Here is a 27,866-nt window from a genome sequence, read left to right on the forward strand (position 1 = left end):
CATGGTTCATCTCCCCCTCCGATTCCCCCCCTACATTTTTCCCTTCCTACTAACTTTTTTTTTTTTAACATATAATGTATTATTTGTTTCAGAGGTACAGGTCTGTGATTCAACAGTCTTGCACAATTCACAGCGCTCACCATAGCACATACCCTCCCCAACGTCTATCACCCAGCCGCCCCATCCCTCCCACCCCCCACCACTCCAGCAACCCTCAATTTGTTTCCTGAGATTAAGAATTCCTCATATCAGTGAGATCATATGATACTTGTATTTCTCTGATTGACTTATTTCGCTTAGCATAATACCCTCTAGTTCTATCCACGTCGTTGCAAATGGCAAGATTTCATTTTTTTGATGGCTGCATAATATTCCATTGTGTATATATACCACATCTTCTTTATCCATTCATCTGTTGATGGACATCTAGGCTCTTTCCACAGTTTGGCTATTGTGGACATGGCTGCTATGAACATTGGGGTGCAGGTGCCCGTTTGGATCACTGCATTTGTATCTTTGGGGTAAATACCCAGTAGTGCAATTGCTGGGTCATAGGGTAGCTCTATTTTCTATATGTATCAATTTTTAAAAATTAATAAAAAATATTTTAGCAGAATTTCAAAAGATGTCCAAGACCAGTACTTGACCGAAATGGTATTTGTAACTCTCCTAGGGACTTTCTCTATAGAGAGTTTTAAAATTTATTTATTTTTACTATGTACTAACATTCATATGGTTTAAAAAACAAAAAGCATTAAAAATAAACCCAGGAAAACAAAAACAGAGAAAGAAAGAGTAAAAATTCTCATCCCCCCATCCTGTTTCCCATCCTTCTAGTTTTCCTACCCTGTAGGCGACTACTCCTCTCAATTTTTTAAGAATCCTTCAATAAACTATGTAAAAACACATGCCTGAAATGTTCACTTACAGTGATGGGGGTCAAGAAAACATGATGTTAAACATTAAATATCCTGTTGACAGTTGTGTAGCATTAGAACAGTTATTAGAAATTATAGCATTAGTTACTTGAAATGATAATATTAGAACTGAAGTTTCTGTTTGACCAGGTCTTTGTCCAAACTGGGGTTGTCGTGACTTTTCAAAGCACAATTTCTGGAGGATTTTCACATGCTGTTAAGCTTCCTTGTGTAGTCAGGTTAGAAATGCTCTTTTTGGCTAGAACTCTTGCTATTCCTAACTGCTGAAGCCATCGTTTCTCTTTAAAGGCACTGCAAGAAAACAAGACAGATAATTTGTAAGGAAGTCCAATCTTGTCCCTATTTATTGCTGAAATGATAGAAATCTCTAGGCTGATTTTGTAGCTGCTGCTAGCTTATCTTGTCACCCAAGATAGGTTGTAAAAATAGAAAAGAGGAATCTTTCTCAAACTAGTTCCTTGTGAAGTAGTGGAAATGATATTTTACCAGGGCAATACTAGAAATTTGTCACCCACACCTAGAAACAGAAAACCATTCAATGTTATATAGAATTCTCTAGATGGAAACTTTTTCTGTCTGTTTCCCCAGGCATCCTTATACATCATATATTCCCTGACGTGTCTCCCTTCTCCTCCTTTTCCCCCAACACAAAAAGATATTTTGTTCATTGATAAAATATTAAATAGCGTTTTACCAAAATGCAATGAAATTTCATGTTTTATGGTAGCTATTCTCTGGCTATATGCTAAGAAAGACTTATAGATTTGAATATGATGACTCCTACTTTGTAAGGTATAAATGTGATTTACTACAGAGGGGTCCTTTGAGATTCTATCCTTTGTCTTCCTCTCTCTCTGCACCCTCATCCTGGGAGGCCTTATTTACTAATTGCTTCAACTCACATATCCTTGACTCCTAAATCCTGACCCACACTTCCAATTTCCATGTCTTTTATCTTCTTCCTAAACCTGCCCCCTTTCAGTATCCCTGCTCTAACAGAGCCACTTTGCTATTTCCTCACCATCTCTCCATTTGGAAACAAACCTCAATTCCTCCTTCTCTCTCGGCTTCTACATCTAATTAGTGATCTAGTTTTGCAGATCATTGCTCAGAAATATCTGTCATATTTGGCTTTTCTCCTCTTCCCTACCTACTTCTGCTCTAGTCCAGGTCTTTATCATTCCTTGATTCTTTTATTACAGCCTCCTTAATATACTGTAGGCCCTCCACAGCTTCAATAAGACTTCTTTCCATCTCCACCAGATTTGTCTTCAAAAAGAAACACAAACTGATTATGTGACTTGCCTGATAAAAAAACAAAACAAAAACAACTTCTGTGATCTTCCTACCTACCTCCTAAGAAGCAGACTCTCCACTTGGGCACACAAGATGCTTCTCAGTGTAGGTGCAATTTACCTTGCCAGTCTCATCTTCAGCCAGTTTCTCCCTGTCCCCTAAAATGCCTTTTGCAGATCCACTTACTTCATAGAAAACTAAATTTCTCTCTGACTCCTTCACAAAACAGTGCCCTTGACCATGTTGCCACTTCTACCTGGCTCCTTTTGTCTGACAAAGTCCTTTAAATTTAAAGGGCTTTCACTAAATCTATGAGAAGCAATCTTGCATTAAAGTACCTTAGTGTTTCAAATATTTGAACTCTGTCCAAGTTTGCCCAATTCATCATTAATGTTCTGGATTAACTCCTTGCTTTACCTTTGCATGCACTTCACTGTGACATAATAAGCACTTTAGAATGTTTCAAAAGTGCATCTTTAGATTACTAATGTGCATCTGTTGATAAAACTAATCAGTTTCCTATGTTTACAGCCTGATTTTAAGATGGCTATATAATTTTTTCAACCAATCATTTTCTAGTCTTTTTCTAGAATTTTAGAATATCTCTTTTTATACATTCTAGTCAGAGCTATCTCACAAATTACAAAGGTTGAAGTTGGTAAGCAGTTTTCTTCATTTTCTGTCAACCCCATTTTGCTGTCCGGAATTTTACCAGTTTTAGAGCCCAAATTACTCTGACCACTAGGTGGCAACAGCTTCACTGAAATAAGGTAGAGCTGAACTAAAGACCAATACAGATAGGCAACGAAAACAATCTAGCCTTGTTTTGTTCTTTCCTTTTCATTATATTGAGTAGAGTGAAAAGCGGCTCATAACTCTATATTTCTACTGTAATATTGACACCCAGTAAGACCTCATAAGTAATGGATGGGACCTGAGATCTGATCAGAGTTGTGTTTTCAGTGAAATATGATGACCAATATGCAAAAGTTTATCTTATGAAATGAATATGCCTGAAAAGTCCACTCCTGATAACGCTTGTGTTTGTCTTTAAATGTGACAATGGATTACTTTTTAAACTGACCTAAAATATTAATATCAACTCTATCACACTGACCTGTCTAGATCTTCCCCAACCAGTATGACTTGCCCAGTAAGTCAAGGGAAGTCTTTATGGTTGTTCTTTTCTCTCCTTCCACTTTCATCACCATCCAGTCTTCCATGACACTTTTGATGCCTCTCTCCCACATTTCAAGTTTCCCCCTTCTCCCTTTAATTATAATTAACAATTTCTTATTAGTTAAAAAAAGAAGAAGAACAAGCAAGAGACCTTGTTTTTTGATACAACTCTTTGCACTGTATCTCTTTTCTTTCTGAAAGCTTGAGGAATCAGGTGCTACACAGATTGGATTGGCCAGTAAAATGGGTTCATTTGGTCCTAGACACAAGGCTAAGATGAGGTCCTTCAAGCTGGATACAGAGGCATTGGAACAACCTGCGTTACATTATATGGCATGGTAGGGCTTCATGGACCATTCCCTGCCCTAGACCTGCCCTATGAAAGGTTTGCCCTTGTATGTTTAAAGAGAAAACGTTACCTGGCCACTGCTAAGCAGTAGATGGCGTTCTCCCTTGGAGTCATACCACTGTGCTTTGAGAAACACGCCAAGGAGGATTTGAGTAAAAAGTCAGCTCTGGGTGTTGCACAGTAAAAAGATGGGTGTGAGTATCCCACTCTGGAAACTGGGGGGAGGGGGACTTGAGGGAGATATATATTTTTTATGAGCTTTTCTTTTATCCCAGCTGTGGCAGTAATTTTTTTCCAATGCTGTTGTTGATGTCTTTGTAATTCAGAGAATGTAGTTGCATCTACCAGCGGAGGCAATTTCAAGGTTTGCTGTCTTGCGTCCTGCTGTGAAATTGCCAAAGGACTGACAGGTTTCCTGCTTGCAGTGTCTTCCCTGAGAGGCGGTAACTTGCCCAGAGTGCTTTGTGAGTCCTTGTACCTAGCCTTATGCCAGCTCTTGGAGGTCATTTTTGGTGTGGTGAAACCATCCACCATCATGGTGTCTCCAACTTTTGCCCCAAAGACCCTTGCTCCGCAAAGCTGGCTTTTATTAAGGTTGTGACTCTGAGCTCTGAGGACCCATTGTTTTATTTTAATATAAATCCTCATGGGGACTGAAATTTTCGGAAAAGAAACTGTGGACCACATTTTACTCAATAAATATAATGCACAATCTTTATGCTTGTGTTTAAACGCAACAGTCAGGGGAATTTGTCCCGCTGCATTTTTACATCCCAGGCACAGCACGCTGCAGTTGACAAAGGCCTTCAGAATCAACAGTTGGCCCGCTTCTGCCGCTGCATGAATGGGGCATTTAGAGACATCTGCATGAAGGGCTTCATGGCACCATGCTCGACAGGGGTGAACACCAACAGCCTCTTCGGGCCTCACACCCTGCTTCAGGGCCCATTCAGTGAGCTCAATGTACCCATAAAAGGCGGCGATGTACAGGGCCACCTTTTTCTGATACCTGAATGAATGAAAGAAGTAGGAGTGGGTGTTTAGTAAGTCAGCAAACTGATAAATGTAGTTACACTAAATACCCACAAAACATATGAGCTATAATGTTTATTTCTTCCTAACTTTTACATAAAATGTCTTCAGAAAAGGCATCTTGTAATATATAGGTAAACTGCACAGGTCCTGGGGCGCCTGGGGGGCTCAGTTGGTTAAACGGATGCCTTCAGCGCAGGTCATGATCTCAGAGTCCTCGGATCGATCCCCCTGCTCAGTGGGGCGTCTGCTTCTCCCTCTGCCTCTGCCTCTGCCCCTCCCCTCTGCTTGTGTTCCCTCTCTATCTCAAATAAATAAATAAAGTATTTTTTAAAAAAATAAACTGCACAGGTCCTGCTTACCCACATTATCCCACTATGCACAGGTAAATGGATCAAAGTGCTTTTCCCAGAGTGGTTTTCTTTCTTAAGAAACTCAGATGCTCAGGAAAAATATCAAGCTGTCAGGGCACCTGGGTGGCTCAGTTGGTTAAGCTACTGCCTTCGGCTCAGGTCATGATCCCAGGGTCCTGGGATCGAGCCCCGCATCAGGCTCCCCGTTCCGCGGGAAGCCTGCTTCTTCCTCTCCCACTCCCCCTGCTTGTGTTCCCTCTCTCGCTGTCTCTCTCTCTGTCAATTAAATAAACAAATAAAATCTTAAAAAAAAAAAATCAAGCTATCTATCTATCTATATTTTTTTTTTAGCAAGGGAGGGAGAGAGAGGAGGGAGGGCTGGGGGAGAGGGAGGGAGAGAGAATCTTAAGCCCAGCACAGAGCCTGACATAGGACTTGATCTCAAAACCCTGAGATCATGACCCGAGCCGAAATCGAGAGTCAGACCCTTAAATGACTGAGCCACCCAGGCACCCCCTCAAGCTTTATATTAACTGGGAAAGTTTTGGAAGAAGTCCAGTATGTTTTAGAAATTTGAAAGTTCTGTATTTTTTTTGTCTTTGCTAACAACAGTCTTTATTTTGGGCTTCTCAAAGTCTCTACTGTTATTCTCAGCTAAACCAGGAGGTTGCGCCCCCGCCAGTACTACCACCAGTGCCATAGTCTAACTGGAGCTCCTCTTACTCCCCTCCAGTAACTTCCCCCTGCAACTGAAATCCTAACTCTTCACTTTGGCTTACAAGGCCTCTCACAGTCTGGCCCCTGCCCCACTTCCCACAACCCCCCTTCCCTGTCACCACACTACAGCCACATTGGCCTTCCTACTATCCCTACAATACCCCATAAGGCATAAACTGAATGACTGGTGCAGGCCGTTCAGAGGGGTAAGAATTAGGGAGGCAAACCTGGACAGGGTCCACTAGGTATACAGTAATATATATGCAGGATATATCTGGGCACGGCTATCTGACCCCATCGTAGGGATGGAGGCAAACTTGCTTGCTATCATCCAAAATCCACTGCATATAACTGACTATCCTCTCTCTGATTACATGCTCGCCACACCATCTTTTGATGTGTATGTGGCTTCTTGTGTAAGGAAGATGACCTGCCCAGAACATGTGGGTCTCCAGGACTCACAGTTAGATTATAATCGTGGTGGTTACATTATAACTAATTAGAGCGATTACATTAATACACTGGCATTTTGGTTCACACATCAGTTTTTTTCCAAAATTCATTAATGCAAATCAGCGTCTGAATGTGATCCGTTTTCTTGATTTGGGGAGAAGAGCCCCTCTTTGGGTGGACTAACTGGCCTTTGCTTTCATCCTTAGCACTGATGTTATGGGAGCTAGAGGCACTCTTGTTACGGAGACAAACTGATTCTCTTTTCTAAATGGATCTTGGCACAGTGGTTTATGCTGTCATAAGCCTAGTTTGGGCCACTGTTACCTCTTCACTGTCACCCTGTCCGCTGCCTGCCTCTATTGCTTACACTGCAACCAGGGCCAACGTTCTAAAACTCAGATCTCATCCTGGCTTTTCTCTACCTTCAATATCTTCCCAACACTGAAAATATAATGTCCAAATTCCTTTACATTCCTATGGGTACCTGCAAGAGCTCTAGCCTCTGGCCACTAGCTCCCTCTCACTCTACGATCTACCATGTGGAACTTGTTTCAGTTCCTTGAATCTATTCTCTTGCCCCTTGGGGCTTTGTACATGTGGTTCCATTTGTTTTGAAATATCTTTTTTTTTCCTCCCTACTGTTTACCTAAGAACCAACCCTTTAGATCTCATCAATTGCCTTTTTTCAGGATGCTTCACCTGAACCCCTAAGTCTAGTTAGTTGTCCATACTATACAGTCCCATATCGTCTTGCATTAATTCCGTGTCCTAACACTTTCACACTGAATGGTAACAGCAACAACACCTAACATTTACGTCCTGCTTACCATGTGCCAGCCCCCCCTTCTAAATTCCTATGTTTACTAGGTCATGCAACCTCTAAAACAGTTCTATGAGATAGATGCAATTATTATTCTCTTTTTTGGCAAAGAGGAAACAGATACAGGATGATTATATAACTTGCCCAAGTTTACACAACTAAACACTTAGGGATGGGGCTTTGAAGCTAGGCAGAAGGGCACTGGAGTTTGTGCCCCTAAACATTTTGCAATTCTGCTTCTGAAGGAATTGGTTACTTGTTTTTTGTTGCCCCTGCTGGACTGCAAGTTGCTGAAGGCAGGGTCCATATCTTGTTTACTGCTGTGTTCCTGGGATCTTGCATAGTACTTGCTCAATGGGGTATTGGCTGATTGGGTGACAGAATAAAAGGAGCTTTTTAGTTTGTTTGTGTGTATTTTCTGAGCTGTTAGACATATTTTCCCTCTTTTTCCTCTCCTCCCTTTGTGCCTTTCTCCATTGTGTGTGTTTGTGTGTGTGTGTGTGTGTGTGTGTGTGTGTGTGTGTTTAAGGATGATGAGAAATACAGATTGTGTGGGCAGGGAGATTTCAGCCTGGGAACTGATCACCAGAGCCGATGATAAGGCCTGGAGCAGAGTAAGCACGTGGCCCAGCTGGGTCAGCTGGGCTGTGTGCATGTGTGCATGTGTACATGTTGGGGACAGGGTCTGAAGCAGGCATGTGGGCACACCCCTGCTGCTCACCCTCCTTAGATTTTATCTAAATGTTAAGTCAAGTGGAATGGTTAAGCATCTGAGCATTAGAGTTAAATTGCTGGGATTCCATATCCAGTTGTGACCTGGCTAGCTGTGTGACATTGGTCAGATCTTAATGTCAGTTTCCTCATCTGTAAAACATGATAAAAGAGTATCTACCTTGTAAAATTGTCATAAGTATAAGATTAGGTAATACATGTAACACAGTGTCATGTTAAAACGTACTCAATAAATACGCACTATTAAAAGTAACACAACATGGCAATTTCTTTGGACTTAGAGCATGAAAAAAGGGAATTATCACTATCCCCAAATAGAAATTACTTTAAAATATTGAATATTATGTAAAATCGCAAAACCTGGTTTTCTAATCTGTCACTTCTTATTTTATTTTATTTTTTTTAAGATTTTATTTATTTATTTATTTGACAGAAACAGCAAGAGGAACACAAGTAGGGGCGGGGAGCTGAGAGGGAGAAGCAGGCTCTCCACTGTGCAGGGAGCCCAATGCAGGGCTCAATCCCAGGACTATGGGATCATGACCTGAGCCAAAGGCAGCTGCTTAACCCACTGAGCCACCCAGGTGCCCCTCTAATCTGTTACTTCTTAGAGCCCTTAGAGCTCTTGGTGCGTCTGTGGGCTTCTGTAAAGCATGATGAAATCACCAGGAGAAAGCACTGTCCGAAAGTACCACTGAATTAAAACCTTAAGAGTAATGCAGCTTACACGTTTGGGACCCTGCTGACTGCAGAGTTATGCCAAAATGACCACCTGCGGGGTGCCTGGGTGGCTTAGTCGTTAAGTGTCTGCCTTCGGCTCGGGTCATGATCCCAGGGTTCTGGGATCGAGCCCCACATCGAACCCCACATCGGGCTCCCTGCTCTGCAGGGGGCCTGCTTCTCCCTCTCCCACCCCCTCTGCTTGTGTTCCCTCTCTCACTGTGTTTCTCTCTGTCAAATAAATGAATAAAATCTTAAAAAATAAATAAATAAATAAAATGACGACCTGCTACTCTGGGCCTACTGCCCAGTGCCCCAGCCACACATGTATGGCAAAAGTATATACAAAAAGCTTGTACTAAAAGCAATTTGAAAAATTACTTGGGAGCTTAGGAAGAGGGAGCCAGAATTTTCAGCCAATCAGTTAGCAATTAGTGCTTTTTAGAATAATCGAATATGAAGGTGGCAAGGTACTTATTCGGAGAGGCTTTAAAAGTGCTGTGGGGGCGCCTGGGTGGCTCAGTCGGTTAAGCGTCTGCCTTCGGCTCAGGTCATGATCCCAGGGTCCTGGGATCGAGCCCCACATCGGGCTCCCTGCTCAGCGGGGAGCCTGCTTCTCCCTCTGCCTCTGCCTGCCTGCCTGCCTACTTGTGCTCTCTCTCTCTCTCTCTGTCAAATAAATAAATAAAATCTTAAAAAAATAAAAAAAAAAAAATAAAAGTGCTGTGAAGAGTCTGATTTCCAAAACAAACTGAAGTCACTCAATTAAATAGTTAGCATTTCTTGAAGAAAGTCTACCTGAATTGCAATACATCACCAAAGGCTGTCGGCCCTGGTGACAATCCTGTCATCTTATCTCAGCAAATATCTCAATAATAATGTCTGGTTGAGACATGCTCAGTGGCACCGGCATGGTGCAGCAACCCAGCTATAGAGTGAATTGCAGACTCAACATCCTAAAGAAGTTTAGTAAAAAGTACTTAATTTAGCATTTGCTTTATCTCCATACTTGAGTACTGGTCCTTCATTCGATAAATAGCGTTGGACTTTAAGTTTTTGTCCCAGAAGACAACCCATCAGAAATTCCTTCCATCCATCCCAGACGTCCAAACGAAGTGTCGTGCCTGTGGATCAAGAGAGGCCGTTAATGGTTCCAGTCCCTCACTGTGGTTTGGCAATCCATAAAACTTCTAAGGATAGCTTTTTTCCAAGCAGAGGCATAAGCTCGATGCAAACTGAGAAGTAACCTTGGAATAAGTAGACAGGGATGCTATTTTCAGCTTAGGATTGCATTGACTTGAAAAGCCATTTAGCTTCTGTGCGCTTCCATTTTCTCATCTGCACGGTGATTGCATATAATGCTGAAATGTTTTCTACAGCTACCTTAAAACAGTCCTGTGGACATTGATCCCATGCTGATATATACATCACCATGTAAACTAAAACCATTATATTGGAAGAGGAAACTAAAGAAACTGTGGCAGGACTAATGGGCTTTTGGGGTCTTTAGCTCACAAGCAGGCTGTGGGTGGAGTTGAATGATCCTTTCATGTTTTTTTGTTTTTAACGATTTTATTTATTTATTTGACACAGAGAGAGCACAGCAGAGGGGAGCAGCAGGCAGAGGCAGAGGGAGAAGCAGACTCCCTAAGGAGCAGGGAGCCCGATGTAGGGCTTGATCCCGGGACCCTGGGATCATGACCTGAGCTGAAGGCCGACGCTCAACTGACTGAGCCACCCAGGCGCCCCTGATCCTTTCATTTTATCCATCGCAGAATAGCCATTCTGTGTAATTACACAAAAGGAATATGTTCATTGCTGCTGGAGAATTTATCACTTACCCTCTCCTGGTCTACTTTCTGTGGCACCACATTCCCTTTGTTCTTCTGGGTGGTGTTTTTCAGGAGTCTTCTTTCTTCAGCCTTCTCTTCTCTTTACACATTCCCTCAGGATAAAACCCAATCTCCTTCCTATCTGGCCTTCCCTCACCTCTCACCTCCCTCCAGCCTGCCTCACTCCCTCGTTCCAGCCACTCTGACCTTTCACCTGTCCTTCAGATACACCAAGTCCACTCCACTTCAAGACCTAAGGATATAATTTCTTTTGTTTCAAAGAGTGTTATTCCAGATTTTCACAGGACAGTGTCCTTATTCAGTTTTCAATTCAAGCATCATGTCCTCATAGAGGACCCTCTTGGCCCCCACTGCCTTCCCCAATGGCATTATTTTTTATCCTACGACCTGATTTTAACTTCCTCATAGCTCCTATCATCAGTATTTGAAATCATTTTTCTTGTTTGGAGACTTTTTTTTCATATCCCCACTAAAAAGAAAGCTCCTTCAAGACTTGCCACACAACCTGGCACTTGGGGCGTGCTCATTAAATACTTATTGGCTGACTAACAGGCAATCTCAGTGACCCTACTGGCTTCACTGGCCACCCACGTGTATTCCTTCCCAAGTCCAAACCTCCACACCAGGCTTCTGCTCCAGCTCCAGATTCCCCCTGCTGGGACATCACCATCTACGGGATTGCACTATGACCCCATTGTTCTGAAAGACAACTCGTCATCCTTTATCTCAGGTGGTAGCACCACTATCTTCCTTGTTACCTCAGTAGACATTTAGGAGTTGGTCTTTGTCCTTCCCTTTCTCGTGCCCTACGTCTGTACAATAGCTCAGGCCTGTAAAGTTTATCTCATGAAGGTTTAAGAACCACTTCCTTTCCTCCGTCTTACTAGCTCCACCCTACTTCAGGCCTCCATGATCTTTCACATAAATCTACTTCTGGAAGCTCCCACCAGCCTCCCCATCTCTTTATTCCAGTCTGCTCAAATGTCATCTCCTCCTCCGGGTAACCATCTAAAATAGCCTCCCCCACTGCATTACCACATAACTCTCTGTTACCATACCCTGGTTTTGTTTTTTTTTTACTTTAGAGTTCTTGTTTCTATTTAAAATTCACTGTTTTTCTGTTTCCTTAATGATGCTTACGTTTCCCACTGAACTGCAAGCTTCAAGAGGGTAGGATATCTTGCTGTTCTTGCTCACACTGTTATGCCCACTTTCCTCAATGCTGCCTGGCTCATGGTAGATATCAATAAATATTTGTTGAATGAAATTCTACCCTAGTCCCCAAATCCATTTTGGACATGTACTGCCCTCCTCACCCTTAGCAGCCCAGCAGGCTGTCCTGCACTTCTGTGTGCACACCAGGCTATATCTGGCCTTGGGGCTTCTTTTGCTGCTCTTTTGGTGTCTGAATTCTTGTGATTCTTCCCCACACCCTTCTACCAGTAGTTTATGATGCAACATAAACTGGTATCACTTCCTCCGGGAAACTCTTCTTAACTATGTCATTGTCTCACCTCTGCAAATAGTTAAAAGGATCGCTCAACTGGCTACCATAATGTATGTTGAAAATGTATGTTGAAACTGTTTATCAGGGCACCTGGGTGGCTCAGTCGGTTAAGCGACTGCCTTTGGCTCAGGTCATGATCCTGGAGTCCCGGGATCAAGTCCCGCATCAGGCTCCCGGCTCAGCGGGGAGTCTGCTTCTCCCTCTGACCTTCTTCCCTCTCATGCTCTCTCTCTACCATTCTCTCTCTCTCTCTCTCAACAAATAAATACAAATCTTTAAAAAAAAACCTGTTTATCATTGAAAATACATTTCTAGGAGTGCCTAGGTGGCTCAGTTGGTTAAGCGTCTGCCTTAGGCTCAAGTCATGATCCCAGGGTCCTGGAATTGAGACTGGCATTGGGCTCCTGGCTCCATGGGGAACCTGCTTCTCCTACGCCCTCTGCCTGCCGCTCCCCCTGCTTGTGTTCTCTCTCTCTCTCTCTGTGTCAAATAAATAAAAATCTTAAAAAAAAAAAAAAAGGAAAGTACCTTTCTGCTTTGGAATTGCTAGTTTGTAAACACTAATGGAGAACTCTTTGAGCCCAAGCATCATGTCTCATCCAGTCTGTGGGCTCTGTTCTAGTTATGCTTTTGGGTTGCAAGGAGGCCCTCAAGAAAATGGGATTTATTATACTGAGACAATGGCCAGATCTGTTGTACATTAGGAACAAAGGCACCTCTCAAGATGGGCCACTCCCCTTCTCTCCCATGGGAGAAGAAGATCCTGGGCTCCTCTTCTTCCCATGGGGGAAGAAGATCCTGGGCTCCAGGATCTCTCTCTCTCTCAAGCCCTCTATATCTCTGTGTCTTCTCCCTTTCTCTGCTGACAGGCAGCCCTGTGGCTCCCTTACAGGTTCTGTCCTACTGTAACTGAGGTCTGCATGCAACATTGCTTTGGCCATGACCCAACCTTTCTTCATGGCACCATGCATTTTCTGCCCATACTGGTAACCAGTTTTGTCTCTCTATATTTCCCAGTTTGAATTCACAAGACTAATGATAATTAATAATAATAATAATAATAATAATAATATATTGAATATGAATAGCTAATATTCACTGAATGCTTATTATATGCTCAACATTATTCTAAATACTTTATATGAATAAGCTAATTTAAAATTTATGACAATCCTGAGTGTGGTTTGTATTATTCTCTCCATTTGACAGTTGAGGAAACTGAGGCACTATGAGATTAAGTAACTTGCCTGGGTTTTACATACCCAGTAAGTAGTGGAATCAGGAGTTGTACCTAGGCAATCTGGCTCTTGTGCCTACATTCCTGTCCTCTAAGTTATCTTTGTCTCTGAACAAGAATTTAATTGACTGATGTCATTGAACAATCTGTAGATTGGCCGGCTGCCTTTGAATCAGTATGATGACATTGGCAGTAGAACCTGGGGGTATATTCATGACTTTGCTTATCCATACATATCCTCAGACTCAGACACATAATAGGTTCATAATAAATACTTGCTGCTGTTTATCATCCTTGACACCATAGATTTAGTTTCTCTAAAACTTCTTGCTGTACTTAATTTTCTTATTTAAAGGTTTGATTCTTATGGGTAACATTGGAAACAAGGGACTTTAAACACTGTTCAAATTGCATTTATTTCATCTCCTGACTTAAACGATTTGCTATGTTTGTAGTTTACTATAAAAATTACCCACAGATGAGTATTAAAAACCTTGCTTGGCACTGTACCCCAGCCTCCTTGGTCCGCCACAGCTGAGGCCACACAGCCTCCATTTTGAAGAACCAGCCAAGCTTTAGGCCCAGAGAATAATCTCAATTCCAGTAAGAGGGAATATGTTAAGATTCCAGGCTCACGTGGGAAGTTGGTGTTCCTGTCCATCCTGTGTGGATATTGTCTCAGTTCTAATAACTTGCCCTATTCCTCCTGACCAAGCTCTCACCTTGTGCCCCAGAACATGAGTGCCTATATCCTACCCTACCTTTTGGGTTTCAGAACTGAGGTCCATCCGTTCTCTGAGCCTGGAACTGAAGTTCCTACTCTGAACCCCAATCTCTGGGATTAGATTTCTGTTACATGTTGTCAGAGCCTCTGATATCAACAACCAGCTTGTCTAGTATTTCATCTCTTATGTCATTCATTTATTTATTCATTTGCTACCTTGATGCTCTGTTATGATTCATTCACCCACCAGGTCCCTGCTAGGTCTCCCTGAGGTCAACCTCTGCCTTCCTGCATCTAGTTGCAGACTGATTGGCCTATCGCAGGGCTCCCTCCAGCAGGACTTATTTGAAACTAACTTCCCTCTTCCTGGCCCATCTGCCCTGCCCTAAGTGGTTGTCTAGTCTCAGGATCTCAGCTCTTCCTAGCTCAACCTGTCCACTATTGATGAACCCTGATTTTGAAAACTCCAGAGAAGCCTATACGATTTAAATCCACATCAGCAGGAGGACACCTCCATCGAGCTCTGTATTTTATTCTGCTTTAATTCCCTATCTGGGAGCAATTGTTACAGGTTTTGTAACTATCAATTTCAGTTCCTTGCAATGAAGCAGTCCTAATTTCTCAAAGAACAAAGGTAACAATGGCTGGTTTTTCTCTTAATGCTCAACTTTTGAATATCCAGCGAACTTCTTTTCTTTTTTTTTTATTTTTAAAGATTTTATTTATTTATTTTTGTGAGAGAGAGGGAGAAAGAGAATGAGCACAAGCGGGGGAAGGGGCAGAGGGAGAAGCAGGCTCCCTGATGAGCAAGGAGCCTGATGGGGGACTTGATCCCAGGACCCTGGGATCATGACCTGAGCCAAAGGCAGATGCTTAACTGACTGAGCAACCCAGGTACCTTATCCAGAGAACTTCTAAGCAAGTTAACCAGCACCATTTATTGGATAATCCTTCCATCCCAATTGGTTTGTAATGCCTCTTTTGTCACATGTTAAATTCCTTCATAAGCTTAGGAATTCTGTTGGAAAATAGAAATTTACTTGAAAAATGCTACATTGCTGCAGAAAATACAACTAAAATCTATAACTGAAAGGAAAGTAAAACTAATGAGACTTAAACTTCAGGGCCTTTCACTACATGAGTTTTTTAATTCTCTATTCTTAATTTTGGATTTTATTTTAATTTTTTTAAAGATTTTATTTATTTATTTATTTATTTGAGAAAGAGAGCATGAGAGAGGGGAGGGTCAGAGGGAGAAGCAGACTCCCTGCTGAGCAGGGAGCCTGATGTGGGACTCGATCCCGGGACTCCGGGATCATGACCTGAGCCGAAGGCAGTCGCTGAACCAACTGAGCCACCCAGGCGCCCTGGATTTTTTTTTTAAAGAAGACCCCCAAGATTGTATATATCTATAAAACCTGGATCTGCTCATTTTCTACTTGCAAACCATCACTGTGCCAAGCCATGCCGGAAAGCAGGTATGAGCAACAATACCCATTCTAGGGAATTGTCTCCAACCTCTACCCATGTGGTCCTTGTATCCCTGGTGGGGGGATACATACTTTGAGGTCAATATCTGCCTATCGGATTTGAGATTTTTTCTTCCTGAATATGGAAATTGTTTCTCTGGTGTGGGTTTCCCCTAATGGGAAACAAAACATTGATCAGAACTTAAAGAGTACCAATAAAAGTAGATATCGATAAAAGCATTCTGGGTTGGCAGTATAAATTGTTGGAAAGAACCCAGTCCCGAATGTGTGATTACCATTTCTTGGCAATATGACCTTGAGCAGGTCACTTCTCTGAGCCTGTTTTCTCACTTGTAAAAGGAATTAAAATAACATAGTAAATCTCGAAGGGGCCTAAAGGTTGGTAGAGGGGCCTTGGAGCCAGCTGAGATTTCAAGGTCTGAACTGCCAGGACTCTGCTCCTGGAATAGTCTCTCAGATGTGATTGCTCATTCTGGCCATGAATATGTGCCGTGAGGCATTTACCATTGGCATATACCAATGACAGCATTCTGTAAAGGAAAGGCATTCATTCATTCATTCGTTAGGCACATAAGGCACACCTTATTCCAGAAAGGATTAATGTCAGTTTTTAAGCATATAGAAAATATAGACAGAGTGATTAGCTGACAAGCATGAAGGTAGATAAGCAAGAAGAAAGTGAAAGTCAGGATAGAGATTTAAGAACTCGAAATGAGGCTAAAATGAATATTTGTCCCATATATGGTGGTATGAGAAAAAGTGTGCGTGCGCGCGCGTGTGTGTGTGTGTGTGTGTGTTGGACCTCTATGATGTGCCCCTAAGCCTCAGGTCACAAAATCACATATATTAGGGAATGTTTAGCTTTGATAAATTCTTGATAAGTTAATCATTAAATATTCTACCACCAAAAAATCTTTTTATCCTCTTATTACATATCTTCTCAATCCCTGCAATCTTTCTGTCTCCATCCACTTTATTAAAACTGCTCTGTCCGGGTTCACCAATGACCTTTAGGCCAAATCAAAAGGTTTTTCTCAGACATTGTCTTTGGCCTTTTACCAGCACCCTAAAAACAGTTTCTGTCATCTGTGACAATGCAAAGTCCCACGTTTCCTCTCACCTCTGACAGCTTTGCATGTCCCAGTTTCTGACTCCTATTCTGTCTATTTGCCCTGACTTCAGCATGTCCTGACTACTGGCGCTTGGCCCTTGACATGTTTCTCTCTGTATATACTCTCTAAGGAAAGCACCTCTCACAGGGCTTACTTAGTCCCCGACTCCATGGCTGGGTGCCTACAGCAACGTCTGCTAACCGGACCCATCACTAAGCCCTCACTCCACGTTTGTCATGGAGGAGAATCAGAAGATGTCAGTTGGACTTACAGCTTTGCCACTAATTAGCAGAGTAACTTTTAGGGGGAAAAAAATACTCTCTGCATTTCTTTATATCTAAAATTTAGTACCCAAAGCATAAGCTCTTTTTCCCAATTTCACCACCATAGTCCTAGTGTCAGAGCCTTGGTGCTTCCCTCTTCTTAAATGTAATTCAGCCTGACATCCTGTCTCTACTTTCTGGGTTTCTCAGATGTGTCTCTCTCTTCTATTGCTAGTGGAATCTGTTAATACTGGGATTCTCAAAGGTGCCTGTTGGCGTATCACCTTGCTTCTCCCCCTCACTCCTTTCTGTATTTCATGCTGTTTGCTACCAGATTAAACTTCTGTTAAAACACTTCTGTTCCAGAATGTACATGGCTCTGGTTGCGAGCATATGAAACCTGTGCTTTGTCGCCTCAGCCCTAAGACCCTTCTCAATCTGACCCCAGTTGTGTTTCCAGTTGGTCTCAGTGAGGCTCCTCCACTTTTCAGAAGTCTCCTGCTATTTGTCTTCTCTGGAGTAAGCCCATGTTCATGAACCTGTAGTTTGTGTTTTTCTCCTGGCTTAGAAGCCCGCAATGCCTTCCCTTTCAAATTTCCGTATTTCCCACCTCTTTGTGTGCTCACACCCAGCATTCTCCAGAATACCTTCCTTAAGCCCTTCAGCTTACATTGAGCTGACTTACTACTGTAACTAAGTATATGTGCATGTCTTATTTCTATCACTTTATTATGAATGCTCAGAGTGCAGAGGCAGATCTGTGTGTTTTTATATGAGCTAATACGTCCAGTGACTAATTGAGCTACAGAAGTCCTTGATTTTCAGTATGAACTTGACTGCTTCTCAGAGACCTTCTGATTTTCCACTGCCTTTGGAAAGGCATCAAGTTTCAACTCCTAAAAGCATCAGGGATGACTCATTGACTGGGAAGGGGAGAACCTGGAAGATAGTCTGATCAAGAACTTCTTTACCCTCTAGTTAAAAAAAGGTGGGCTGGGGCACCTGGGTGGCTCAATCGGTTAAGCATCGGCCTTCTGCTCGGGTCATGATCTCAGGGTTCTAGGACAGAACCCCTGTCCCTCCCCACACTCGCTCTCTCTCTCTCTCTCTCAAATGAATAAATAAGTAAAATCCTGAAAAAAAAAAAAGGTGGGCTGGTGCTTGAGGAATGCTAGGCCTGCTTTAGGTGAAGATATGAAGCCAACCAAAGACTTTTCCTCCCTTCTCTTTGAGGCTCTTCTTTTCTTGCCTCCCCTCCTATGGCCTGTGTTCTCATGGCGGCCAAAGCAGTCTACTCTGGTCATGCTTGAGCCCCTGACCTGACATGTGAAAACCCTCATTCCTAGAGGGTCATTTTAGGAGGCCTGTGTGTTGTCCTTCACACACCCTTAACTATCTGGAACATTTTTACTTTCTTTAAATCTGTAAAAATTTGGGATTGGGCCAAGCCATTTCTAAATTCTCTTCTAGCTCTAGCTCTAAACTGTTACATCATGATCTGAGCAGCATAGGCCTAAAGAGCAGTCACCCTAATTTTTTTTATGTATTCTTTTGTGTTCCAGTAAATAACTAGATCATAAATTGCTTGGGAACAAATCCCTCTTGTGTGTCCTTACTCACATAAGCCCCCACCATGTTCTGGGCAGGTCTGATTCCCTGGCAAGCATTAAAGCAGTATGTGCTTTACTGTGAGGGACCCTGGGGACAAATCCTAGAACATCACTTCCTTTGATCAAAAACAGGGATGAGGGCACCTGGGTGGCTCAGTTGTTAAGTGTCTGCCTCCGGCTCAGGTCATGATCCCAGGGTTCTGGGATCGAGCCCCGCATCAGGCTCCCTGCTCGGCGGGAAGCCTGCTTCTCCCTCTCCCACTCCCCCTGCTTGTGTTCCCTGTCTCCTGTCTCTCTCTGTCAAATAAATAAATAAAATTTTTAAAATGAAATAAAACAAAAAAACAGGGATGATAAATGTTGTCAAAGTTTTGAGAGCCTCAGTTAAAAATATCATGAAAGAATAAGCAAATATAATAGTCAGGAGAAGTAACAATAGATGCAAATTTAGCAGTTGTAAAAAGCAAAACTGCTTAATTCAAGGATGTTTACAAAGCCCTACTATAAATTGGGAGAACTCATATTCCATTGCAACAAATGTGACAGCACAACATTACATAAGGGTCTGCTGATTGTCGGCAAAGATTCATTCACCTCAAGTAAGAATCTCTATAAGGTTTGAACTATTTTCCAATAGGGTTAAAACAATCTGAAAGTCTTTTGAGTTTGTCTTAATGGTGTATGGCTACAGTAGACACAACCTGGAAGTATAATATGTAAAGAAAGGTTGTAATCTGTCCGTCAGAGATGAATGCCAGCTCACTAATCTATCCATCAGATATACTGCACAGTAGCCGCTTCACACTATTTAAAATATTGATATAACTGACAGTATTTTAAAATGAGATTACATAAAGCAAGCTCAGGACATTGTGTATCATATGCTACCTCTGTGTTAAAAGGAAGAAAAAGAATGTGTACTTGAACTTGCTTCTATGTGTTCTTGAAATATATTTTGAAAGGGAAAAATATAAACTGGTCTGAGTCTTGCTCTTCTAGTCTGAGGATATTAACAAGTTATCCTGCTTTGAGTAAGGAGAACAAGACATGGCAGGTCCATGGGGCATTTCTTATTTTTTAGTCTACTGACCTAGATACCAGAGAGGGGTGTTGATAATTTACATCCCCACTGAGGTTACAGAAGTTTTGGTTTGGAAAGAACTCCATTTGTTGCCAATCTGGTATCAAAGAACCGTAGTGCCGGACACCTGGGTGGCTCAGTCGTTAAGCGTCTGCCTTCGGCTTCGGTCATGGTCCCAGGGTCCTGGGATTGAGCCCCGCATTGGGCTCCCTGCTCCGCAGGAAGCCTGCTTCTCCCTCTCCCACTCCCCCTGCTTGTGTTCCCTCTCTCACTGTGTGTCTGTCAAATAAAAAAATAAAATCTTAAAAAAAAAAAGAACTGTAGTGCTGAGCAGTAGCCAGTACTGAATATCGTGTGCAGTACCGATGTCTGTTTGGTAGTCCCTCAGGGTGTTGCAGTCATACATCTCCAGTCCCTCTGGGGTCCGGAGACAGAAAACACTCACAGGGAAGCCACATCTCAGAGCTACCAGGGTTCTCAGATCAGACACTTTTTTACCAAGAAGGGAAATGTTCTCCATCATTGGCATTGTCTCTTGGGTCACAGCATTAAACACATAGAGAGTTGGCTTGTCTTCTTCCTAAGGGAAAAGAAAAGGAGGAAACTCAGGAATAAACACTGTCTGGGGGTTGGAACAAGGGAGAAACATTTTGGAGGGTGGCTCTGAGTGCCTCTTACTCCCATGACATGGGTGCTAAGGATGAAAGCGAAGGCCAGTTAAGTTCCCTGACTTCTGGTCTGACTCCTGTTCATCTGTCCTGAGACTATTGAGGAGTCCTCCTGTTTGAGTAAAATGAAGGAGGCTTGGCAGGGTTTTGCGACCCTTATTCTTAGTCTACAGACCAGAAACACAAGAAGAATGTTAATAATTATATACAAGCTGCACTTATGGATGTGTTAGTTGAGAAACAATTCTACCATCATGTACTTGATTTGGAAGCACTATGGTTTCTAAATCTTCAGTCAATTTTTAAAATCCTTTCTGAGAGTTTATCTCTGGGGAGTGGAATGGAGTTCAAGTCGGGGGAATGTTTTGCTTATCATTTTATGCTTTTCATTGTTTGTATGGTTTGACTTTAAAAAAACATGTATTTTTGCTGTTTAAAAAGGGAAGTTCTAAATATAAGTGACAAAATTTTCCTTTTTTTTTTTCTTTTGCAATCTAAATAGGAAAGCAAGTGGAACTGATATATCTCAAGTCGAGTTAAGATGGAAAGTTTGGGAAAAATATTAATCCTCCTGTTAACAACAGAAGAATTAAGCCAAACCAAAACTAAAAACACAGCAAACTGGGAAAATGGGAAGGGGGCAGAGAGAAGACTATTAACATTTTCAGTTTTCAAACCAAAAAATGAAGCTGGCTTTACGTCCTCTTTATTGGATTCAGGACAATCATGTTTGTCTTCAGTGGCCTCTTTTTGGCTTGGCAGGTATGAGGGTGCAGGGTGCTGTCACTGTAACCACTGTAACCACTGTAACCATTGTAATGTGGGAGTCTTGGAGAGGAGCTTTAAGCAAACTGACAAGTGGGCATGGGTTTGTCAAGGGGGCTCCAGGCAGTCATTGCTCTCTTGTTCAGCCCTGTTCAGTCCTCCCCTTCTCCTATCAAAATTTGCCTCCAGGGGTGCCTGGGTGGCTCAGTCGTTAAGCGTCTGCCTTAGGCTCCGGTTGTGGTCCCGGGGTCCTGGGATTGAGCCCCACATCTGGCTCCCTGCTCTGCGGGAAGCTTGCTTCTCCCTCTTCCACTCCCCCTGCTTGTGTTCCCTACTCTCGTTCTCTCTCTCTGTCAGATAAATAAATAAAATCTTGAAAAAAAAGAAAGAAAAACTTAAAAAACAAAAACAAAAACAAAAACAAAATTTGCCTCCAGATTCCCCAGGAGCCCCTCCCTGCTGCAGGCTTATAATACATTACTTCATTCCCCTCCTCCCAGATCACACATTGCCGTAACATAATCAACACTCAGATCTCTTTGAAAGAGCCTTTAAAGAGTAATGAATATTATTGCTGAACGATTAGGCTGCAGTGCTTTGATCTGGGGTCCACTTCAGTGACTCAAATCACCAAAAGCAGTTTCCGACCCTCTGCTTCCTGAGTCCAAACTGCTTAGGACAGTTTTTCTCAACAGCTTCTCATAAACCCATGCAATAAAAATTGAAAAGACATAGAATTTACCCTTTCCCTTTCAACCTGCTTAAGCTTTCCTATGGCTCCATTAAAGTCCAACCTAATCTGTGTGATATTCATAGGCAGGAAGAAATTCCTATGAAAACTAAAGAAAAAGATGGGGGGAAGAGAGACAAATTATATTTTAGGCAATAGCTTTTCCTTATTTCTTTTATGGTTACTCTGATTTCTTCTTAGCCTTTGGTACAGATACAAATTTATACTTAAAATTAAATGTGTAATGTGCAAACAAAGTAGCAAAGGCCCAAGTCACTCTTCATAGCGAACTAGAAACTACGTGATGTTAGAAGAGTAAGTTAAAAAGGAGCTTCTCAGAATAAGAATAAACATAAGCAACTATGACCTTGGTATACATAAAACTCTGAAACAAGTAATAAGGGAGAATTGCAAAATATATAGGAATGTTTAGATGAAAATCAAAAGTGCAAGTAAGAAAATATGTTAGTAATTAATGGAGCTAGGTTCTTAAATTGCAAGAAAATTAACACCTACAGAGTTTGTTCTTTCTTTTTTTTTTTTTTTTTAGCCCCCAGGAACTTCCCAGGCCCATTTAATTCATGATGTATTTGAAAATAGTTCTCTTTCTACTATTTTAACTCTATTTATCCACCATTTCATAAATCTTATTTTTGTGAGAAAACTCATTTTATGTTCTAATGAGGCACACCAGTTGGAGACACTTCTTCATGTTGGTTATTTGGAGAGCAAGCAGATGGATGTGGATTAACAGCAACTTGTCAACTCACCTTATGTACATAAGAAAAGGCATCTCTCTATATGATAACCCTCCTCGAATATTCTAAATAAGGAACACTGGTAGTTACACTCAAGGAAGTCAGATCTTATTAAATAAACAATACTATCACAAATCATTGTTGAACATATGTAAAATTCGATTTTCCCCTTTACAAATAAACCAAGATACCATGGTAGGAGGTACATGTCTAACTTTTCTTTTCTTTTCTTTTTTTTAAAGATTTTATTTATTTATTTGACAGAGAGAGAGACAGCGAGAGAGGGAACACAAGCAGGGGGAGTGGGAAAGGGAGAAGCAGGCTTCCTGCCAAGAAGGGAGCCCGATGTGGGGCTCTATCCCAGGACCCTGAGATCATGACCTGAGCCCAAGGCAGTCGCTTAACCAACTGAGCCACCCAGGCGCCCTAACTTTTCTTTTTTCTTTCTTTTTCTTTCTTTCTTTCTTTCTTTCTTTCTTTCTTTCTTTTTTTCTTTCTTTCTTTCTTTCTTTCTTTCTTTCTTTCTTTCTTTCTTTCTTTCTTTCTTTCTTTCTTTCTTCTTTCTTCTTTTTTTTTTGTGCTTCTGACTGAATTGTATTGTTTGAACACAGTTATTTATGAGGGTTTTTTTTTATTATTAACATATAATGTATCATTTGTTTCAGGGGTAGAGGTCTGTGATTCATCAGTCCTACATAACACACAGCGCTCACCATAGCACATACCCTTCCCAATGTCCATCACCCCACCACCTCATCCCCCAAACCCCCTCCACTCCAGCAACCCTCAGTTTCTTTCCTGAGATTAAGAGTCTCTTATGGTTTGTCTCCCTCTCGGTTTCTTCTTGTTTCACTTTTCCCTCCCTTTCCCTATGATCCTCTGTCTTGTTTCTTAAATTCCTCATATCCATGAGATCATATGATAATTGTCTTTCTCTGATTGACTGATTTCATCTCTAGTTCCATCCACATCATTGCAAATGGCAAGATTTCATTTTTTTTAATGGCTGCATAATATTCCATTGTGTATATATACCACATCTTTATCCATTCATCTGTTGATGGACATCTGGGCTCTTTCCATAGTTTGTCTATTGTGGACATGGCTGCTATATACATTGGGGTGCAAGTGCCCCTTCAGATCACTATATTTGTATCTTTGGGGTAAAGACCCCGTAGTGCAATTGCTGAATCATAGGGTAGCTCTATTTTCAACTTTTTGAGGAACCTCCATATGATTTTTCGGAGTGGCTGCACCAGCTTGCATTCCCACCAACCACGTAGGAGGGTTCCCCTTTCTCTGCATCCTCACCAACATCTGTCGTTTCCTGACTTGTTAATTTTAGCCATTCTGACTGGTGTGAGGTGGTATCTCATTATGGTTTTGATTTGTATTTCCCTGATGCCAAGTGATGTTGAGCACTTTGTCATGTGTCTGTTTGACCATTTGGATGTCTTCTTTGCAGAAATGTCTGTTCATGTCTTCTGCCCATTTCTTGATTGGATTATTTGTTCTTTGGGTGTTGAGTTTGATAAGTTCTTTATAGATTTTGGATACTAACCCTTTATTTGATATGTCATTTGCCACTATCTTCTCCCATTCCATCGGTTGTCTTTTGGTTTTGTTGACTGTTTCCTTTGCTGTGCAAAAGCTTTTTATCTTGATGAAGTCCCAATAGTTCATTTTTGCCTTTGTTTCCCTTGCCTTTGGCAATGTGTCTAGGAAGAAGTTGCTGTGGTCGAGGTTGAAGAGGCTATTGCCTGTGTTCTCCTCAAGGATTTTGATGGATTCCTGTCTCACATTTAGGTCTTTCATCCATTTTGACTCTATTTTTGTGTATGGTGTAAGGAAATGGTCCAGTTTCATTTTTCTGCATGTGGCTGTCCAGTTTTCCTAACACCATGTGTTGAAGAGACTGTCTTTTTTCCATTGGACATTTTTTCCTGCTTTGTTGAAGATGAGTTGACCCTAGAGTTGAGGGTCCATTTCTGGGCTCTCTATTCTGTTCCATTGATCTATGTGTCTGTTTTTGTGCCAGTACCATACTGTCTTGATGATGACAGCTTTGTAATAGAGCTTGAAGTCCGGAATTGTGATGCCTCCAGCTTTGGTTTTCCTTTTCAACATTCCTCTGCTATTCGGGGTCTCTTCTGGTTCCATACAAATTTTAGGATTATTTGTTCCATTTCTTTGAAAAAAGTTGATGGTATTTTGATAGGGATTGCATTGAATGTGTAGCTTGCTCCAGGTAGCATAAACATTTTAACAATATTTATTCTTCCACTCCATGAGCATGGAACATTTTTCCATTTCTTTGTGTCTTCCTCAATTTCTTTCATGAGTATTCTATAGTTTTCTGAGTACAGATCCTTTTGCCTCCTTGGTTAGGTTTATTCCTAGGTATCTTTTGGTTTTGGGTGCAATTGTAAATGGGATTGACTCTTTGATTTCTCTTTCTTCTGTCTTGTTGGTGTATAGAAATGCAACTGATTTCTGTGCATTGATTTTATATCCTGCCACTTTACTGAATTCCTGTATGAGTTCTAGCAGTTTTGGGGTGGGGTCTTTTGGGTTTTCCATATAAAGTATCATATCATCTGCAAACAGTGAGAGTTTGACTACTTCTTTGCCATATGCACCCCAATGTTCATAGCAGCAATGTCCGCAATAGCCAAACTGTGGAAAGAGCTGAGATGCCCTTCAACAGATGAATGGATAAAGAAGATGTGGTCCATATATACAATGGAATATTACTCAGCCATCAGAAAGGATGAATACCCAACTTTTACATCAACATGGATGAGACTGGAGGAGATTATGCTAAGTGAAATAAGTCAAGCAGAGAAAGTCAATTATCATATAGTTTCACTTATTTGTAGAACATAAGGAATAGTATGGAGGACACTAGGAAAAGGAAGGGAAAAATGAAGGGGGGGAATTGAACGGAGAGATGAACCATGAGAGACTATGGACTCTGAGAAACAAACAGGGTTCTAGAGGGGAGGGGGGAGGGGGGATTGGTTAGCCTGGTGTTGGGTATTAAGGAGGGCACGTACTGCATGGAGCACTGGGTATTATATGAAAACAATGGATCGTGGATCACCACATCAAAAACTAGTGATGTATTGTATGGTGACTAACATAACATAATAAAAATTTAAAAAAAAGGAAAAAAAATAAAATTGCAGACAGCATATCAATGGATCTTGCTTTTTTATCCAATTTGATACCCTGTGTCTTTTGATTGGGGCATTTAGCTCATTTATATTCAGGTTAACTATTGAAAGATATTAATTTAGTACCATTGTATTGCCTGTAAGGTAACTGTTACTGTATATTGTCTCTCTTCCTTTCTGGTCTATGTTACCTTTGGGCTCTCTCTTTGCTTAGAAAACCCCTTTCAGTATTTCTTGTAGGGCTGGTTTGATCACAAATTCTTTTAGTTTCTGTTTGTCCTGGAAGCTTTTTATCTCTCCTTCTATTTTCAATGACAGCCTAGCTGGATAAAGTATTCTTGGCTGCATATTTTTGTCCTTTAGTACCCTTCATGTCTTACTTTTTTTCTTTTTTTTTTTAAGATTTTATTTATTTATTTGACAGAGAGAGATATAGTGAGAGAGGGAACACAAGCAGGGGGAGTGGGAGATGGAGAAGCAGGCTTCCCGCTGACCAGGGATCCTGATGCAGGGCTCAATCCCAGGACCCAAGGATCATGACCTGAGCCGAAGGCAGACATTTAATGACTGAGCCACCCAGGCACCCCCGTGTTTTTGTTTTTCAATAAAAACAAATACATAGGTCTATTTCATGATAAGAATCCCACTTTGTCTTAAAAACCCATGTGTAAACTCATTGTAAATAAATACATGTGCATTAACAATAAAATAGGAGGTGTGCCTGGGTGGCTCAGTCGGTTAAGTGTCTGCCTTCAGCTCAGGTCATGATCCCAGGGCCCTGGGATTGAGCCCCACATTGGGCTCCCTGCTCAGCGGGGAGTCTGCTTCTCCCTCTAACCTTCCCCCTCTGCTTGGGATGTCTCTCTCTCTCTCTCTCTCTCTCACTCTCTCAAAAAAATAAATAATATCTTTAAAAAAAGTAAAAAATAAATAAAATAAGAAAAGTTAAAGAGAAACAGATGGAAAGAAAACAGAAGTTAATGCAAGTTTTGAACACTGCTGTACAGTTTTCACAAGTTCTGTTTTTTTATATTTTGCTGTTCTGGAGTTGCAGCACTAAATAAGCAGAAACTTGCCTCAATTATTCCAGAGTAGATGAAAAGAGGAAATAGTATTTGTTTTTGTTAAACCGAATGAATTCAAGTTGAGATGTCTTCATAAACATCTTGACCTCATAATCTTCTTTTGTATGAAAGTCATCCTGGAGAGGTTATACTTGGATTCTAGGACATTGAATTAAGACAACTTTCTTTACATACTATTCTTTATGGCTTATTTTAGAAAAGATAGCCATTTTTAAATTATTTTTTAAAGATTTTATTTATTTATTTGATAGAAAGAATGAGCACACAAGCAGGGGGGCACACCAGAAGGAGAGAGAGAAGTAGGCTTTCTGCTGAGCAGGGAGCCTAATGCAGGGCTCAATCCCAGGACCCTGGGATCATGTCCCGAGCTGAAGTTGGACGCTCAACCAACTGAGCCACCCAGGTGCCCCAAGTTAGCCATTTTTTTTTAGAAACATGTTTTCATTTGTAAATTATACATTGTTTTTATGTTAAAAAAATTTTTTTAATTTAAGTAATCTCTACACCCCTCGTGGGGCTTGAACAAGGACCCCAGGATCAAGAGTCCCATGTATCTCTGACTGAGCCAGCCAAGCATCCTTCATTTGTAAATTATACATTTTTCTTTTTTTCCTTTCTTTTTTTGAGAGAGAGAGAGCACACATGAGTGGTAGGAGGAGGCTCAGTGGGAAAAGGAGAGAGAGAATCCCAAGCGGGCTCCACACCCAGCGCAGGGCTCGATGTGGGGCTTGATCTCACGACCCTGATATCATGACCCGAGCAGAAATCAAGAGTCAGATGCCCAACCGACTGAGCCACTCAGGCACCCCTAAATTATACATTTTTAGAAGCATATTTATACATTTTTTGGGGTGTGTATAAAATATATTTAATATCTAAAGTCACATATTATGTGTCTCCTGTACTTTGGTGTTTATGCATTAACTGTGTCTTTCAAAAGCTAAAGGTATATTATTTTGAACGAATTTTAGACCTTCTAATTTCGTTTAAGAGTCTCCAACTTGTCTGATAGACATCTACTCAAGACTACCACAGGAGCACCTGGGTGGTTCAGTTGGTTAAGCATCTGCCTTTGGCTCAGGTCATGAATCCAGGGTCCTGGAATTAAGCCCCGCATTGGGCTCCATGCTCAGTGGGGAGCCTACTTTTCCCTCTCTCTCCCTGCCCCGCCGGTGCTCTCTCTCACTCTGCAGTCCCTCTAGAGTAAATAAATAAATC

The 27,866-nt window shown here is 41.5% G+C and overlaps 1 protein-coding gene across 3 annotated transcripts in view; it reads right to left on the minus strand.

The window, feature by feature from the left end:
* Positions 1 to 534: 534 nt before the first annotated feature.
* Positions 535 to 27,866, minus strand: part of ANKUB1 (ankyrin repeat and ubiquitin domain containing 1) — a 34,476-nt gene continuing 7,144 nt past the window's right edge. For 2 of the 3 annotated variants that reach the window (XM_027586599.2, XM_027586600.2), the window contains exons 3-6: positions 19,830 to 20,046; positions 9,599 to 9,713; positions 3,833 to 4,771; positions 535 to 1,229 (exon numbers count right to left, since the gene is read on the minus strand). In XM_027586599.2, the coding sequence (XP_027442400.1) occupies positions 1,100 to 1,229; positions 3,833 to 4,771; positions 9,599 to 9,713; positions 19,830 to 20,046 (1,401 nt within the window). In that variant the 3' untranslated portion in view covers positions 535 to 1,099. Of the gene's footprint in view, positions 1,230 to 3,832; positions 4,772 to 9,598; positions 9,714 to 19,829; positions 20,047 to 27,866 lie in introns of those variants that run through there. The other variant, XM_027586601.2, reaches the window with a different exon arrangement.

Source organism: Zalophus californianus, chromosome 1, assembly GCF_009762305.2.
Source record: "Zalophus californianus isolate mZalCal1 chromosome 1, mZalCal1.pri.v2, whole genome shotgun sequence".
Classification (NCBI taxonomy): domain Eukaryota; kingdom Metazoa; phylum Chordata; class Mammalia; order Carnivora; family Otariidae; genus Zalophus; species Zalophus californianus.